The sequence below is a fragment of the Asterias rubens genome, chromosome 16 (genome assembly GCF_902459465.1).
Source record: "Asterias rubens chromosome 16, eAstRub1.3, whole genome shotgun sequence".
NCBI lineage: Eukaryota > Metazoa > Echinodermata > Asteroidea > Forcipulatida > Asteriidae > Asterias > Asterias rubens.
In genome coordinates, this window is record NC_047077.1 from 8,254,331 (window position 1) to 8,273,162 (window position 18,832).

The 18,832-nt window shown below is 38.1% G+C and overlaps 2 protein-coding genes across 2 annotated transcripts; both read right to left on the reverse strand.

Annotated features, from left to right (window-relative positions):
- Positions 1-373: 373 nt before the first annotated feature.
- LOC117300746 (glycine-rich RNA-binding protein GRP1A-like) lies at positions 374-8,823 on the reverse strand. The gene is made up of 9 exons (XM_033784529.1): positions 8,681-8,823; positions 6,701-6,866; positions 6,055-6,176; positions 5,527-5,731; positions 4,943-5,068; positions 4,063-4,173; positions 2,355-2,420; positions 2,027-2,086; positions 374-1,575 (listed from the first exon to the last, which is right to left on the reverse strand). Exons 1-8 carry the CDS (start codon positions 8,714-8,716, stop codon positions 2,040-2,042), a joined length of 879 nt encoding a protein of 292 aa, XP_033640420.1. The 5' UTR covers positions 8,717-8,823; the 3' UTR covers positions 374-1,575; positions 2,027-2,039.
- Positions 8,824-12,354: 3,531 nt separating this feature from the next.
- LOC117300747 lies at positions 12,355-18,832 on the reverse strand. The gene is made up of 2 exons (XM_033784530.1): positions 18,645-18,832; positions 12,355-13,570 (listed from the first exon to the last, which is right to left on the reverse strand). Exon 2 carries the CDS (start codon positions 13,568-13,570, stop codon positions 12,530-12,532), a length of 1,041 nt encoding a protein of 346 aa, XP_033640421.1. The 5' UTR covers positions 18,645-18,832; the 3' UTR covers positions 12,355-12,529.

The following is an 18,832-nucleotide window of genomic DNA, read 5'->3' on the forward strand; positions in this document are numbered from 1 at the left end:
ACAAGAAATTTCATTTCTGGTTGATTTTTCTTCTTCAAGGAATTCTCAAGAAAGTTTTGGAAAAAGTCTTTAAACAATATTGTCAATCAATCTCCAGCCATCTTATAAACTGGTCCCATTGGATGAGCAAACTCTTTATACGAATCTGCATTGCTTCTTCAAGGATCCAGACCAAGGTGGCTGTTAAGTGAAGTACCTCAATGCCTCATAATAGGTGCACTAACTATAGAGTTATATTAGAATTAGAGGGCGCACTGGTGGTGCTGCTTGCACAAACGCATCGGGACTGCAAGGAGACACGCGCACCATTCCGTACTCTAGCATTGAATATGAAGTACACGTTAGAGTTTGTGTTTATTTGAACGCTACGCGATGCTGTTTTGTCAACTTACAAAATGGCGGGACAAACACACACTGTGCGATGCTGTTTTGTCAACTTAGAAAATGGCCTCATGCATGCATGCCGGGCCGCGCATATAGGCCAGTGCGCCCTCTAGTTCTTATATATAACTCTATGGCACTAACCATTATTTCCTCTGTTTTAAAACTGCTTAACCACTATACACTACACACACCATCACAAACTAAAAATGATGGCCTAGAAACAATCAGTGACCACAAACCTTATCCATTATGTCTGTACATGTTAAATGTAAAAAGTTTTTTTTTTCAATGACTTAATGGTGTTTTTTTTCTTTTTCAAGGGCAGGAAAACAAATATTAACCTCAGTTTTTTTTCAGGGTTTACAAAAAGACAGAGCAAGTTTGGTAAAAAGTCCCTTCTAATGGTAAAATCTCTGATAATGAAAAGCATAATTCGTATCCAGAAAGCGAGAAAAACTCCACGGATTTTGTTTTCTTTGCATTAAGTATCCACAAGGAACTAAAAAACGCAGATTTTGTTTTTAGTAAACAATTCCAAGAGCTGACTAAGGTTCAATTTCATGGAGCTGCTTAAGCAAAAAAAAAAGCTTACAAACTTTCTGCTAAGCAACAAGTATACCAGTATGCTACAAGTGAAATTGTACTTCAGCTGGAAACCTCTTTCTTGCAAGCACAATTTTGTTCTGCTATTAGCTAGTTTCTATACTGATCTCTGAAATTAGACCGAAGTCTCCAGGGCCCAATATCAAAAAGCTACTCCAGCACGAAAAGATGCTAAGCAAAATTATGCTTTCCAGAATAAGGTTACCAGCCAAACGACTGTGTCATATGTAACATTTGTGACTGGCACCCTGCTCATTTCTGCTTAGCAAAGAGTTGTTAAGCACTATTTTCTGCCATATGAAATTGGGCCCAGATACAGAATCAAATTCCTGAGTATACATTAGTTGATATAAAATGGGGGTCGAATAACTACCAAGGTTTAGGACAATTTACCAATCTCGACTAGAACCTGCGACCTCACTATCTATCACCCAGAATTATTCACATCCTTGTTATCACACGGCCAAGAAATAGAGAGAGAGAGGAGACCAAAATAAAACAGCGCTCAGAATCTTCATGTCAAGGTAGAATGGCCGTCAAACTCACTGAATATGATGTACGCTGGTGCTCACCAAATACAGTACCAGTCTGAGAGCAAAGGACAAAATGTCAACAAATTAAGTTTCAGCTTCATCAGTCAGCAAGTTTTTGAAAAAAAAAGAAGTGAAATCACAGTTTCAGTAGAGTCACTCGAATTGTGTAGTACATGTAAAATGCTAAAATAAACTTTGTCGCACTAAGATGAACATTATTTTTGTCAAACTGTTTTACTCATTTCATAAAAACTACAGCACCTCAGCAAGTTATATATTGGGGGAAGCTTTCAACCATCACTCTCTTTGAAGCATGTAAGTTTAATGTCAACCTGTGAACATTTGTGTTTTGTGTCGTACAAATAATACGCAAGCCTTATAACTCAATGAGATTAAAGTCACAGCTTTCAACATTTAAAATCAAATTTTCTGCTCTAAACTTTAATGACATACATGAAATAGGGTCAAAGTCATTATGAATTGAACTCATGAATATTCATTATTACCTGATCACATGACCTAGTACGGTCTGTAACCACCTCTTCCCCTCCCACGACTTCCAAAACCTGTGTAAAGAGAAACAAAGGCATAAAAAACAGTCAAAATATAAATGTGTTTTTTAGCTGCCTCAGAGTGCATGTTTGTTTGTACATGTACCTGTTTATGTGTATACATAATGTAGGATTTGACTGCGAACCTCCATGTATAATGAATGCGAGGTCAAAGGTGCTTTTGAAAGGGGATTGACATTTGCTGAAGAGGTTGGTCTCTGGTATAATTCAAGAGCCTCAAAGCTAGGTTTGATAAAAAATGGTCAGTTTGAACTGTACTCACCACCACCTCTTGATGGTCCGAAATTGGAACCTCCACCTTCGTAATATCCACTACCACCGTATCCGCCTGAACACAAACAAAAATGTTACACAACAGTTAAAATTAATTATACAAATATTGGATACCTATTTTCTTCTGTAGCAATGCCAGCTTTTTAAGCATTGTTTATCCGTACTGTTTTTAATTATTGAATGTTGTGTACAGGTACTGCATTTAATTTATACATTTTAGATGCTACATGTATGTCATATTTTTTGCCGATTTTACCCAACAATTTTGATTAAAAATTCAATAGGTATTTTGATGGGGGTCGAGAAAGTTACAAGCTTTCATTTTGAGCCATTGCTTGAAAAAGTCCGCCAATTAATAAATAGTAGCAGTGAAATAAAGTGCTCAAAATTAGTTTCTGTCGGGATCCCGACAATATATCACGACACGTGACTAATTCTTATGTGTTTTATAAGAAACATTTTAAATTTTTTTTTTGTCATGGTTCCTGGCCATTAAAAGTAAAAGTTAAACTTTTTTTCATTAGAGCGGCTGATACTCTTCGAAATACCATTCACTCAAAAAATCTTGTTTTTTAATGTTTGGGGCCAAAAGTCTGACATAGCATCTTTAACTGTTTTTGTTTAAGGTCTTAAAACTGTTTGGATTTTAATGGGTTTTTGTTTTAATTATTCAGCACCCGCAAGCAAGTTCCATGGATGGACGTTTTTAAAGTTGTCATTATTCTACTTCTTCTTATTATACATGTAAAGTGCATTGTCGCAGAATATTATTATGAGGTGAAATCTGGACAATTCTATTTCCTGATGCAATGGAGAGCATCCTTATCAAGGTACATTTGTATTCCCCTTTGTTTTGTAATTGAAAATGTTGGGGCGCCCTAACAGTAACACTCTGTAATCATTTTACAGAACTTGGGAAAGTACCGGGTATGCAGCGGTTACACACATCAGTGTAAGGGTTAAACCTTGGAATATTTATTATACCAATATGCAAATTTAACATCTATTGGATCATTGCGTTACCCACTGCTAAAATATAGGATTTGACCTGCCTCTAGCTACAGGGCAATCTCGGTGATCTAGATGACAAGATATCTGCTCTGGCAGAGGTTGTGGATTCGAATCCTGTCCGAGTGATTTGCCTGTGTATATCTTAGTGGTTTTTTTTGTGCACAGAACTCAGGTAATTAGCGAGTAGTCAGTGCTACACACATTGGTGTAAGGGTACAACCAAATAATGTAACACTCTAGTTGGCATCAGTGTTGTAACCACAGTGGGGCGGTGCCTGCCCACAACGTATTTTGCCATAGAATTTTTTCCAGATTGCACTTCAGCAATGACTGCCAATATCTAATCATTCTTTATCCCCGATGCAAATTTAACATCTATGAATAATGTTGTTGAATGGCCTGCCCTTGGTGAACTCAATTGGATTAAGAGCCCACCACTAAAATTGGCCTAGCTTTAACACTGTCCCAACCATAGTTGGGACGCAAACCATAGTTGGGATGCAAACCATAGTTGGGGTGCAAACCATAGTTGGGATGCAAACCATAGTTGGGACGAGTCTAAAGTTGGGATGCAAACCATAGTTGGGATGCAAACCATAGTTGGGTCGAGTCTAAAGTTGGGATGCAAACCATAGTTGGGATGCAAACCATAGTTGGGACGAGTCTAAAGTTGGGATGATTCTTACCACCGTAGCCTCCATCATTCTGGTAGCCATTACCCCAACTTCCACCCCCTCCGTATCCTCCACCGTAACCACCGTTGCCACCTCCTCCACCGTACCCACCTCGTCCAAAACCTGACAAACAAGCAAATGATCAAAGCACTTTCATAAAATAAATTAACAGTGGCTTATAAGTAGAAGTTGGCAAACGTATGTCTCGGAGGACAATGCAAGTTTAGATGCATCCATCAAGGACATCTTCCTATCCTTATCAGTTTGTTGAAGCCACATGGCGCATATCCCTACATCCTTGTGGATAACCCTGTTTCAGTCCCAGGCCAGGGGTAGTTGGCAACTGGCCCCTGGTGCCTGTTCATTTGGGTCAGTTAAGCGCAGCCCTCGCCTTGAAATGGCCAACCAGCCTTGCGAGATGGGTGATCATAAAATAAAATAAGGTTGTGTTTGAAAACACAAATGCCCAGCGAGCCAGTCCACTTTTTGCCATTTGACACATGTAGAACAGAGTGGTTTTTTTCCCACAATGAAATCTTAGCCAGTGTGTGCAATATTGTGCTGCGGGGTACCCTTCCATGTAGATGGGAAAAACCAATGGGTGAAAACACTCATACAATCTACCCCCCCCCCCCCCCCCAATTTCTACTCTTTCTGCATTGAAAGGAGAATTTATAATTGTCGAATCTGGTTGGGTAAAAGGCTGGGAAAGATGAGCTGGGAAGAATATGTGAGGAGGTGAGGAGTGGTAAGGGAAGACAGAGGGGAAAGTATGGTTGGAAAGCAACATTTCAATTGAAGTGTGCCAAAGTCCTGCGAAACATTCAACTCATCTTAACTTTTATCAAATTCACAAAAAGTATGAAGTATTTAGTACAAAGTTGTAGCTTACCTCTTCCGCCGCCCCTTCCACCTCTGCCATAGCCTCCTCCTCGTCCACCCCTTTGGCCTTGGTTCTTATCAGCGTGGGCTTTGTTTACATCTACCTTGATGTCGTTAATATAGTGGTCTGTCATCACTAGGTCAAGAAGAAAAAAGGACAAAGTCAGTTTTTGTAGGACTAAAGAAAATTGTTGACACAAAGGTCTTAAACTAAGACCTGGGGTGCGTTTTGGCGACCCCAGCCAGAAACTTTGGTCATCGGTTGAGCGTTTTGTGCGTGTTTTGTTGAGCCTGGTGACGATGCTAATCAGACCAACTGTTAACCGACTTCTGGACTCAGTTGGGTTTTGGTCGGGGTCGCCAAACTGCACTCCTACATTCAAAGGACAAGCTCAATGTGGAAAGAGGGAGAAAAGTAACTAAGTGAATGAGGCAGGTTAAAATAACTAATCATATAAATGCTCATACAAAAAAAAAAAACCTCACTACAGTCAATGTCAGATGTAGGACAGTTGGTGTACAAAATGTGTTTGGCCAAGGGATTGTTGTTTAGAAAGGTTTAGTATGGAAATTAAATTAAATCGGTGGACTTACATGCTGCCTTGTCGACCATGTAGAAGTGCTCAAACTCAACGAAGCCGAAACCCTTCGATTTGGAAGTGACTTGATCCATCACGATGGACACACTTTTGACTGTTCCGATTTTGCTAAAATATTCTTTGAGATCATCTTCTGTGATGACGCCTTTGTTGAGGCCGGCAACAAATACTTTCTTGACTACATCACTGGAAACATTGCTCTAAAGAAAAAGAAGGGGAAACAAATAATAAAAATAATTCTCACAAAAGCAACCTTGGGCTAAGATTGATCTTCACTGCAAATCAATCGCAGTTGCTAAGCAAAGTGTGATCTCAGAATACAAATCACTATGGTAATACCCTATGGTAATATCATCTTGTGATGATTTGTGTTGCTTTTTGAAATAGGCCCACGGTATGCATAACATTTGAGAAACACCCTCCTAAGGTCAAAACGGCAGGCCATTAATTAGTTCTTACATCTATACCATAGGTCCTCCTTTCTCAAAGTTTATTGATAAAAAAACAATAGTTAAGTACTCACATTTTTTGGAATGGCTCGCCTAACTTCTATTTTCTTTCCCTGGAGATCCATGGGAGATTCTTCCTGAGCAAGAAGAACAGAGTCTGTCTCATCTATCGTCTTCATCGTCACAAAAGCAAATCCTACATTCAGGAAGACAACAAAGAAAACAAATTATAAAAAAAAAACAATATGGAGCACCATTAACAAAAGTTTGCTCCAAGGTGTCATGGCCGAGTGGTTAAGAAAATTTTGAGAACCATGTACGAAGGATAACCCTTGACAAAAGATGAATAGCAAGTTCTTCCCAACAAAAAGGGAGCAAGAGATAAAGAGGTATATGAACAAATATTTCTTTCACTTTACAATTTCAAAAGGCTATTTATTAATTAAAAAGATACACTGAAGACAAAAATTACAAACTCAAATGAAAAATCAATTTAAACTTATATTCATTTTGGTTTTTACCCATACACACAATGTGTTTTACAATGTAGCACTGTATACTCAGTACTTATCCGAGTTCTGTGAAAAACAAAACAAAGGCATATTACTTGGGTGGAATTTGAACCCATGACCTTTGCAATTCTAGAGCAGTGTCATACCAACTAGACCAGCGAGATTGCCCAGTGGCTAGAGACAGTTCGAATCCTCATTCAAATCTTACCTTTTGAGTTCTGCTGCTGGTCCATGGCAACAGCTGCATGGACGACAGTGCCGAGTTTTCCAAAGTGTTCTTCCAGATCTTCTTTGGTCGTTGACCTCTTGAGACCACCCAGGAATAACTTTCTCAGGTTTTCATCTTCCAGTTCCTCCTCAGCTTCCTGGTAATCCTGTAAAAGGTACATGTAAATTTAGCTTTCAGTCAAGGCGCTTGCAGTTTCCCAGTTGGTACAGAACACAAAGCGCCAGTCTCTTATGTGTTAGCAGTGGTGGTGCTGTTCATATTGTACTATCGGGGAAGCTGTGAGTGCCTTGAATAAAGGCCAATGTATGTTAAGATAAAACGTCCTGCTCTGTAAATACCAGCCCTGGGGTGGATTTCACAAAGAGTTAGGACTAGTTTTATCTCGAGTTAGGACCAGTTACTCGTCCTAACTTAGGACTATCCATGCAATTTGTATATCTCCTAGGACTAGTCCTAAGTTAGGACTAGTCCTAACTCTTTGTGAAATCGACCCCAGGGCTAATAGATTTCATAGGACTTAAGATTCATCTTAAGATGAGAGTCATCAGGGGTGGATTCCACAAAGACTTAAGACTTACGAAGAGATGACTAACTAAACTTGTTCTTATGCACACTAAATTAACCATCTAAATTTCTTGGTTGGGTAGAAAATCGTCACCGTTTTCACTAAGGGACACTTTGTCCCCTGCAGCCAAAAATGTATGTTTGGAGAAAATTGCATTCGAAGTTAGACTAATTTGAAATCACTGGTTCGTAGACTTTTCGATGTTTAATCTTTGAAATTTTTACATATCAGGAAAGTAGAGATCCAGTACAAATCTGTTTCTAATTTTGTCTGTATTGGTTTAATTAATGAGTAGTTATTCAATTAACAAAAGTGCCTCTTCATGAAAACTGTACAAAACTTGGTCTGTGTGCAGCATGACGTCAACGGCCTGCCGAGCTGTGGGCCGTTTTATGTGAATTAAGCTTGTGTATTTTTTACGCGCACACGCTAGGTAGTTCACAAACAATACCCAAGCTTAATTCACATAAAATAGCCGTTCTTGATTTGTATTGGCGCCCTCACGGGCCCACAGCTCGGCAGGCTGATGACGTCATGCTGAGTCGCATATTCCAAGATGGCTGCGCTGTGTGTGAATCAAGGAAATTAGAGTCGGAGAAAGGTAGCACAGTTATCGTTACAAATATCTTTTTAATTTTTATTTATTTTTTTCACTTTTCAATACACAAAGCAAGCTAAGAGTTAGGTGAACATATTCAGCCGGTTTATACTGCCGGCTATAATTTTGGCTAAGGATTCAGCTAGTCTGGCCACACAAGTGGGGCTAGACGAAATGATGAATTTTGAATAGCAACTGATAAACTTGCAAAGCAATTTGGACTTTTGGTCTGCCTTTCGACGGAAATTATACACTATTTGTATTACACTGCTACTGCTTGAAATAAAGGGCATGCTCATCATGCATCATCAACACCCTATTTGGTGTTTTTTTTTACTTCCTAATGATTTTTTATGAATTCATTTTTAGAAGAACAAAATTCTTTTTAAATAAATATGACAAACAGTAAACACACATAACAAGTGAACATTTTTGTTCCGTGCAAAGTATTCTTGGTATTTATGGTAATGCAGTTGATAATTAATGATGTAATTAAAGGCTGGTTAATGAAAAAAGAGGAGCAAATGCCCGGCATGACAATTTTCACTACACACAAACACTTTTTGCGTACGCGGTACATACATACATCCGTACGCTTTTCACACTTCCCGCTTTTTCACACACGCCTGACGACCAAGCCCACGGTCAACCGATTTCCACCTCTAAATTTCACCAAATTCATCCCGAAATATTCCTTTGAAATTAAATTACACGATCCTCTAATTAAAATAGTTCCCAAAAAAACATCAAACTGACCCATGAAATGGGAAACAAGTTTGATTTTTGCTATACTCACAGTGTAAGTTTCTTCGGTTGTCTGTTCTTCCGCCATCTTGAATTGGATGTGTGATATAAAAACCAATGGACAAAAGCTACACGTGCATATGCGGCAAGTCAGTTAGTGATAGGAGCGTGCACAAACTACACGGTATGTACGAGTCATGTACTGACTGGCTTTATTCTGAAGAGTGGTGGCGTGCTTCATTGTACAAAGAAGCGTGGGGGGGGGGGGGGGGGCAGACGGATATGGTTGCTTCAAAAGGAATTGTAAGGGAGTGCAACAAAAGAATTTCACCTTTTGTTATTGTAGTCCTCTAGACAACCCTATCTCTATGGAACAACTGCAGGATCAGAGTTGGCTGTTGTTGGGGGACGGCCTTTAAATGAACCCGTCACTTGATTGAAAGGGTCTTACGCCCTATTGCTCAATAAATCAATAACATCCAAGAAAGCACCAAGTTAACTCCCAACCCACTTTGTTGGTGACCACACTTGACTTTTTTGGTTCGAAGCATCAATGGTCATATACATGTATTGTGATTTTTTTTTTTTTAAATAAACATAGTATTATTTATTTTTTGTTTGATATGATTGAGTGTGAGTTGATCTGAAACCGTACGGATTCACCAGTAATTTCTGAAACAGTTTCAACCTTTTATTATAGTTTCCCTACCCAACAAAGCAATAATGTACTGCTCTTTATCAACTAGTTTGGGGAGGGGGGATCATGCATTAGTGAAAACCTCTCTGTGTATCCTGCGCTGCTGCTGGATTTGATGAAAATGATATTAAATTATTCATTTCTCAGATGAGAGTTATCCATCCTGCTTATTACTCTGCTGCAGCATTATAAACAACACTTGCAAATCATTGAACTTCTCAATAGGGTTATTCTCGTCTCCAAAATCCCTCCGCCCCCTGCACAAAACATTTCTTTTCCCCTTCAAGAAGTTGAAACGCCATCATTTTGTCGAGATGACATAATGTTTACCCCCTAAATTACTAAATATGGATTTTAGTGTTAAAGAATTTCCCGCCAAATTGTCAATTGAGACTTAGGCCTAGCGCCTAAAGCCATTGAACCATTTCGGTAAACAGTATTGTCCAAGGCCCACACTTCGTGTATCACAACTTATAAAAATAACAAACCTGTGAAAATTAAAACAAATCCGCAATTCTCGATATCGAGAACTGATTTGTTTTACTGTTTTCTCAAAAAGTAAAGCATTTAATGGAATAATAATTATTTCAAGAGAAGTCTACTACCTTCTGTAAACCCTGTAAGTTATTTGTAAATATTATGTGAACTTTTTTTTAGTGTAGAACAAAGATTGAGTCAGAGTGAAATTAAGTTTGAAATTGATTGTTACTTATGAAACAGATAAGATTAATGAAAAATTGAGGAGTTTAAGATTGATTGATCGAAGATAGTAAGATTGATTATTTGGAGATCAGATTAATTGTAAAGCTTTATGAACACCCCCTCCCCCCTGGTTTTGGAAAACCAAGTCGACCATGCAGTCACAAAAGCTACCCGGATTCTCAACTTTATCTAACGTCACTTCACTTGTTCTAAAACTGTCAAAGGAAGGCAATGTCACCCATGGGGGACTTTTAAAACGCTTGATGGCAGCAGACATACCAGGTAACAACCATTGTTCCCAGTAATGCGCGCATGCTCAGAAGAACTACGTAAACAATGGAAATTTACCCGGTAAGTCTGCTGCCACCTAGCGTCAAAGTCTCCCATTGTCAAACCCCACCTCCAATATGGCACTTCAACTTGGAACCCACTTGGAGGAAGGAAAGAACAATTCACCTGTTCATAAACATTGTTAGAACAAAATTAGAGTAACCGTGTGTATATTCCATGGCCTTTGGCAAGATGGATCACCGGAAATTGTACATGTGTCATTATGCTTCAACACGAGTTCAAGTTTTAGGCCGTAACAAAATACCAGGACGCCCACAACAAAGACCTACTTCTGCTAAGCATCATTCTGTTGTGCTAGCTTCTTTTTTAAATTGGCCCCTGACCATCCCTTACTAATGCTTGATGAACATGTGCAAAGTAACGTAGGTAATACAATTAAAGTTACACGTCGCCGAAAATAATTCTATATTATTGAGTCATCAGATAGAAATTTTTTACTTTTTATTTATAGTATTTCAACAACCCGAACCTGCGGATTGTTATTCCCGTACAATTTGTTTAAGAATAATGAAAGCTATGACAAAATCCAACTAGTTAGTTTAGAATGAATGATTATTTATTATCACAAATTAATTATTTAACTGCATAAAATCAAATGTACAGATTAATATGTAATATTTATGTTCTTTGTGCTACACTCATTCAGAAATTATAGAATAATTTATTGTTTGTAATAATCAAATTTTTTAAAAATACTGTATATTATCCGTATCGAACCATAATGTTTCCTTAAAAACATAACAAACGAAAACAAAAATTAAATGTTTTGATATTATTTATAAAACGGTGTATTATTTCCTTGGAGCATATTTTACAAAATTTGTATTAAATAATATCAGGAGTAAGACTATAAACTTTCTATAATTAATAGACTTTCTATTCAAATATGATTGTAATGGATAAACCCTAATAAATAATGTATAATATATTACATAATATGCGGGGCACGACAGTAACGCATTATTCTAGTTGCCCACACATGTCACAAAACAAAATACAAAATGTTGGTTCCTATAAATACCAAACATAATTCGCACAATGTAGGCCTACGCCCGTGCCCAATTTCATAAACCATGTTATAAACATACAAAATTGCCAAGCACAGAAGAATTTGCTTAACAGAAACTTGTTACATGTACCAGCACAAGAGTGATAAAGTATGGCGCCCCTGGCATAAAGATGCTAATTTTGCTAAGCAGCATATTCTACTTGACAGCTTTATGAATTGGGGCCCTGTTTATAAGGGTGAGCCTTGTGCTTTTGGACCTGTCATTCTGTTCAATGTGATCTTTCAATACTTCTTGATTTCCTCTTCTGTTATAACTTTACCCTTGCTCAATCCCCTTAATAATGGCCTGTTTTGAGATCGGCAGCCAACAAATTAAATGTGTAAAAAATAGAACATGATTTTAAATAATATTCTTATATAGTTCATACACCTTTTATATCACCATAATAAAAAAGATGACTAAATAGTAAACGCCACCGAGAAATGTTTATTCCAGACAATTGTATTGCCAATTTTTTTTACCCGCCTTTTTACGAGCATAACATACTTTGAGAATAAACCATCAAAAATAATTTCAAAATCTACGAAAGCATTAGGAAACAAAGATATTCTTTGTAGTTATTATGAATAAAAATGTACTTGTCTGCTAATTATGTATGTTACTGTTAATGAGTCTATAATAGTCGAAAATGGAAGCAATTTTTCTCTCTGTTTAGTTTCACTAAAGAGGTGCGACCAGTAAAGTTTTATAGAGAAGTTGGGCTCTGATGGAACAGTATGTGCCCTTTGGAACACGTTGCCTTGGATCGGCCGAGTTGGTCTTTGAAAAAGCGTTTGTAACCGTAGTGTTATACAATGCATATTATGGTTAGGACGATGACTGTTTAAAAGTAGAATACAATGATACACACAAATTTGCCGAAAATGCGTGGTTTTGCTTTTACTAACACGGTCGGCCACTTATGGGAGTCAAACATTAGTTGACTCCCACTGAAATGGCCGACCGTGGTAGTCGACGAGGTAAAAAGGAAAACCACGCAATATTTCGAGTGATACTGAATCTGTTTAGTTCATTGGGTTAATACTCACTTTAAAGAGTGGGACTCAGAAAAAGAGGTATCGGTTTGAATGGTTTTGGTCTACTAATTTTGACTCCAACTTTGGCCTAGCAGGAATATAACAACAGCTGAGATTAAGATGAGTAGAATGAGCAGAAACAATGATACAATGATAAGATTCCGTCGTTGATGACTGACAGAGCCTATCCCAGACTCTACATCTTTCTTCTTTCTTGTCTTGGACGAGTTTGTGCTGCCTACGGCCGACCCAGCTACCGAACCCTGCTCTGCCTTGCTGGCCGCTGAGCTAGCGTCTGGAACTGGTACGGGTTTCTCCGATGATTGGACTGTTTCGCTGCTCTCCTCGGTAAACGCATCCCGTGGTATATTTTTCACAAGTTTTATGCCGCAGTTTTCATCACTTGTTTCGTTTTCACGAAGTTCTGGGATGTCAGCTCCGATGTCGAAACCGAACTCGGAGTTTATTTTCACGTCGATGACGACCTCGCTCTTATTTTCACACACATTGGAGGAAGATTCTGGTTGCTGTGTTATTTCGTCTTCATTATTGTTAGGCGTCATTGACTCTTCTTCAGGAATAGAAATGTTAGCATTCCCGTCATTTGAAATTGCCTGTTGTTTGTTTGTGTCTTCAGTTGAAATGTTCATGTCATTGTCTATGACACTAAGTGGAGAGCTAACACTCATTAAGCTCCCATCTATTGTAACCGCACTCGGGCTGACGGGCGGTGAGTCTGAGTCGAGAATATTTCGAGTGTCTGTTACGGCAGGTACCGGCGGCGGTACCTGGTCGTCCTCGCTCTGCCGTCGAACGGGACGGGACAAGGTACCCCCAAACCGGCTGCCGAGATCCCTGACGCTCGGTATATTCGTCTTCTTCTCTAGCTCAGCGTACATGATGCTACCACTAGCACCTTTACGGGGTCCTGTGGGGAGTGGAGGTGGGGTAGCTGCTCGGAGTTTCACCTCTTCCTCGGCAGCCTTCTTCCTCTTTGCATCCTCTTCCTGTCTCTCTCGCTCGATCTCCTTCCGGAGAGCGACCGGGTCGGCGTAGACATGCTCTTTATGGTTGTATGTGTCACCTGGTGACTGCTTGTCTCTCATCTGAAATAGATCAGGGTATAGTTTTAATAATGTGTATATTTGTTATTCTTTGAACACAATCATGACAAGCAGAGGCCTTCCAGGAAAAGGCGAGTAAAACAAAAAACTGTCATCAAAATTTGTTTTGCCCTCCAAGGGTGTCCTTGCTCATAGTAACACACAACAATATAAAGCGCCGATAAAAGGCTTAACTAATAAAGGACATCACAAAAGGTAAATAACAACAGTTCCATTAAAAACACTGACATTACAAGTACATTTGTCCTCTCTTTTATGTTTTAACATACTCTAACACTAAGCTATGTTTTAACATACTCTAACACTAAGCTATGTTTTAACATACTCTAACACTAAGCTCGGTCCATACTTCCTGAGAACGAATGTGGCCGTTTTTGCAGCGAATGTTTCGCAGGGGTTGAGCACCATTTTCTTTTAAAATTTCAAACTGTTGGTTTTGGAAGTAATTTTCTTGTGCCTATATAGTTCGATGGCAAAGTTTCCATGTTCATCTTTACTAAGTTCACGGCATTTATTTTTCCGCATTGCCGGTTCGTAATGTGTTAGCGACAAAATTTGCTGACAAAGAAGTCAACATTTTCGAGCAATTCAACAACCATAGTTTGTGATTGTTAGAGTTTCGTGTATCAAAACGTAGTGTTGATATTTGTTGTGTTGTTCATAAATGTAACTCCATGCCAAGACTTTGCGTACAGGTTCAAACCGAATGGCAATATTGTTTACCATGAAAAAACCCACAATAACAACAACATCAAATAATCAGACAAACAAATCACAAGCAAGAACATGCCAACAAACTCTTCATTCCTTTTAATAGCGTGTTTATCAGCGAACTTCATATACATGACGAGCCTACTATGTTTCCAACAATGAGCCTTGCGCCACTGGTTGCCACGCTAATTGATTGAGATTACAATTTTTAGACGAAGAAAAACATGACATAAAGGTTCGCCCACGATACATTTCACACATGCGTGAACCTACGTCACAGTTCATGCTTTAAATGCAATCATGGATTGAACATTAAGTCATACTCTAAGTAAATAATAGCTTTTTGTGTATCGTCAGCAGGCCATGCTTTGTCAACCTCAACAAAACTTGGTGCTTCACTGTTTTTCAAGAAAACAATTTCGAGACTCAAGTTCAAGGGAATGAACGTTTTCAACATGATAGCTGACTGAGGGAAAAAATGTTGATTTATAAGCCCAATGCAAACATTTTAGAAACTACTTCTAAAAATGTTTCTTTAAAAGCCCATCATGAAAACATTTTTAAAAACTACTTCTCAGGACTGACATAGAGTTTACAATAAGGAATCTTTCTTATTACAGCTCTAATAATATCTAAATCGGGGATAAAGATTCAAGTTTGTTTAACATACAAAGTGTAAAAATGCATTGTATACTTAAAGTGACAAGTTGCCTTGGGTCGTGCGAGTTGGTCTATGTAAAGTGTTTGAAACTGTTCGTCATGAAATTCATGCATTCTATGTGAAAGATGTTTTAAAAGTATAGAATAATGGTCCACACAGATATGTCTCGTAAACGTGGCCTTCCTTTAGCTTTGCGAACTAAGCACCGGTCGGCCATTTTATGGAGTAAAACCTCTGGACTCCATGCACATTTTTGGCGTGCCGTGTAATAGCAAAGGGACAACCATCCAATTTCGAGGCGTATCTGTTTGGATCGTTAAATTCTACTTTGAAACGTCTTTTGAAAATATGCATTTTCATAACGAACACTTTTCATAGACCACAACAGTTTTTAAACAACGAACGTGTTTTTATCGATATATCGATAATTTAGCTAAGAAATGGGACGTTTTTGTGGTTGCGGATTACAAAGGGTACAACAATACCACGGGCTTTTGGGGGGTCAACCTCAATCGAGCCGAGTTTATCACCGAAATAAAAAATCACGAACAAGTATACCCCTCTGTGGTTTGGGGTCGAACTGTTCGAGTGAATACCCAAATATCTTTTGAAAAGCCAATTCCATTATGAACGTTTTGGGGGCTATTAAAATTTGGGCGCAAATATTTTGAGCATGTGTTAACCATAGTTGAAATAACTTCTTCGGGAGAAGTCACGTTTAGGGTCCAGTGTCTTTGTCTACCTCCATTGTCGTAAAAAATTGTAAATTATACTCCAAAAGCAAGGACCTTTTGGTGAGAATTGCTGCAGCTGATTAAGCATCACACCTTAGGTAATATTGTCAAAGACCAATTTTCTCACTTGGTGTATTCTAACTGCATAAAATAACAAATCTGTGATTTTTTGTACTGAAGTGGTCATCTAAGTAATTATAGCAAGGGAACACTGAACAGAAAAGAATCCTACAAGTTTTTGCTTTCAGATGACTGAAAAGGCATCAGGCCCGAAGTCTTTTAATATGTGAGTGTGAAATGCGACCTCTTTCTCAAAAACAACGTTACTTCAGAGGGAGCCGTTCCCCACACTGTTTTATACTATCACCAGCTCTCCCCTGCTCGTCAAGTAAGTTGTTAATACTTCGTTTGCGTAATAACCACTGTGTCCTTGCCTTTTAGAGCAAATAGTGCGGTGTCATCATTATTACATATCGTTACACACTGTCGAACTGAATGCATTTTTACCCTGCGACAGAAGCGTAACGACAAAACCATTGTGTACTCTGAATCGAGTTGACAAAACGGAACAAAAATGCCCATTTTGGGATAACCACGTATTGAAAACTGTCTAAACGTCCCATAATTTTTCTGTTCAAATTGGCCCCTGATCCATAGTGAGCCAAAGAGGATCTTTTGTTCGACGCAGTGATCTTTTCAGTTTTACAGACTACGTCTACGGAAAAATCATCTATGCGTTAACTATAAATTATTATAATGGCTTTCGAAAGTTATGATGCGATGGCAGGTGACGTATTGAACTTGTTGATAGGCCTATTCATAATGTATAGGGAATTGTTAGAAACTGCACTGCACTGGGGTGTTAAAACAAAACCAATGTTATTGCGATGGCAGAAATTAGTGTTATTTTTAACACTATGGTGTAACTTTATTCTTTTTTTTCCTCTCTATAATTATCTAAAACAATGTTTGATGGCCCACTCATTTGAGGATACTGTCATTGCACCTAGTATTCAAATGAAAATAGTTTGCAACTTTCTTAATTAATAAAAAAAAAATGTAAAGCAAAATCTGACCAAGTTTGTTTTGTGCTTACCCAATTTATTACCAGTAATGTTCGTTTATCACTGCACCCCAAGTAAGTTGCCGAACCTTTACAGTTGAAAATTTTGAAAAGGCCATTAGGACATGTGCTTTACGTACTATTACAAGAAGTTTCGAACAAAACAACTCACAATTTTTTTTTTTAGTGGGGTAAAGTGAACGACCTTTAAACATTATACGACGTTTCATGGCTTTGGGGTTCGAAAGAAATGATGGAGATTTTGGTGCGGATTAAATTCCATTGTGGAGAGGGGCTTGCGGACAAAAGAGAGCTTGGGTCCGCCCAATGTGAACACACTTCAGTGGTTCGTTTTGATTATCAATTGACCCATAAGATTGCGCTGCAGTATGGCAAGGACGGTCATGAAGGTTGAGTGCGAATGCAGACTCTGCCAACATTTTCTTCTTGAAATCTGGAAAATTTTTGTCCAACAATCGGGAGATATGTTAGATGGGCATTTAATCTTGGGGAAAATTTTCGTAAAACAGGAAGATTTCAATTTGTTCACCAGAACATTGAAAAATGTGTTTAATTTCAGGTTTAATTTCAGGGAACTTTTCTGCAGAATCTGGGAGAATTTACTGCAGCTCTGGAATGGGAAATTATGTTGCCAATCAATAAGAGCATAAAGCATATTTTGAACGTGAATAAATTTGTGAATAAATTCCCTGGAAATAAACACAAGAAAATTCCCATCAGTTTCACGTGTGTGTTTATTCGTTTGTTGGTGTAGTTGATAGATGTTTTATGATTAATTCATTTACTATCGCCCCCCCCCCCCCATCATCTCGCCTTATTAGTGTTTCTGCTTATACTTTTCAATTTGGGGGTCTTAGTATTAATACGATGGTTGTTGTATATCGTTTTAAAATTTCATTTAATTGTCTTCTTTTGTTTTACTTTTTACTACAATTTTAGATTTCTGTGTAATATCATAGTATATAAATATTTACTTTTTAATTGAACAAGGTCTGGGAGGGAACATGTTTTTGAAGACATATTTTTTGCCTTTCTTTGAAAGCCTCTGCTTGTTAAAATTATTGCATTGTTCTACTATGAATTTAAAAGAAAAAATAACCACTCTTCCCAACGGAAAACCCCGAACAAGGGAATAACATAAACACCAAGTTGGCACAAGCCAAACTCTCACATACAAACATTGGTTTGTGAATAGAACAACTAGTCAATAAGTTGTGATTGACAATACCTATTACCGTTATTTTGAAATCAGCGGTTAGCTTTGCCAGATTCGAACTATACAACAATGTGATTGCCAAACCTACCCACTTGGCCATGATGACTGTTTCTAAAAAATGACGTATAAAATGTAAAATTAATTGCACTTGTTGATTGTTTGTTGATGAATTTAACGGTGTTAGCCCATACGGAATGTTTACTCAGGGTCAATACAAGGAAATCGAGTTATTACAAACGAAAAACAGATAAATAACTTTAACTTTAAAGGCACTGGACACCTTTTGGAATTGTCAAAGACCAGCACTATGTCCCAACAAAAGTACAACATAACAAACTTGTGACTATTTGGGCTCAATATTGGTCATCAAAGTTGCATAAGAATAGCGAAAGAAAAACACCCCTGTTGCACAGTTTTGTGTGTTTTCAGATAAAATGCTTCAGATCAAGTATTTCATCATCTGAGTGAGAAATCACTACGTTAATTACTTTAAAGGGGGCCGTTTCTCACAATGTTTTAAATTACCAACAACTCTACGTAGCTCGTTTCCAAACTTGCAAGTTTCATGATAACATATATTTTGAGTAATTACCAAGTGTCCAATGCCCTTTTAAAGAACCGTACCCATTTTCCTATAACCATTTTCTTACCTCGACTCGTGAATCCTGTCCTTTCACTTGCAAGAAAATGAAACTTGAGAACACCTCACTTCAAGAAACGATAACAGTAAAGCATCTCATGGAATACAAGGACGAATTATCTGAAGAAGTTTCCGAATTCTGCCAAAGCTTGTGGTGATAAACTACTCCACACTATTGACAGACTTCGCCCAACTACA

Coding starts and splice junctions, on each gene's coding strand:
- LOC117300746 (XM_033784529.1), bottom strand. CDS start 8,716: ATGGCGGAAGAACAGACAACCGAAGAAACTTACACT. Junction 5,732..6,054: donor GGCGAGCCATTCCAAAAAAT/GTGAGTACTTAA, acceptor CTTTTTCTTTAG/AGCAATGTTTCCAGTGATGT. Junction 5,069..5,526: donor CATGGTCGACAAGGCAGCAT/GTAAGTCCACCG, acceptor TTCTTGACCTAG/TGATGACAGACCACTATATT.
- LOC117300747 (XM_033784530.1), bottom strand. CDS start 13,570: ATGAGAGACAAGCAGTCACCAGGTGACACATACAACCATAAAGAGCAT.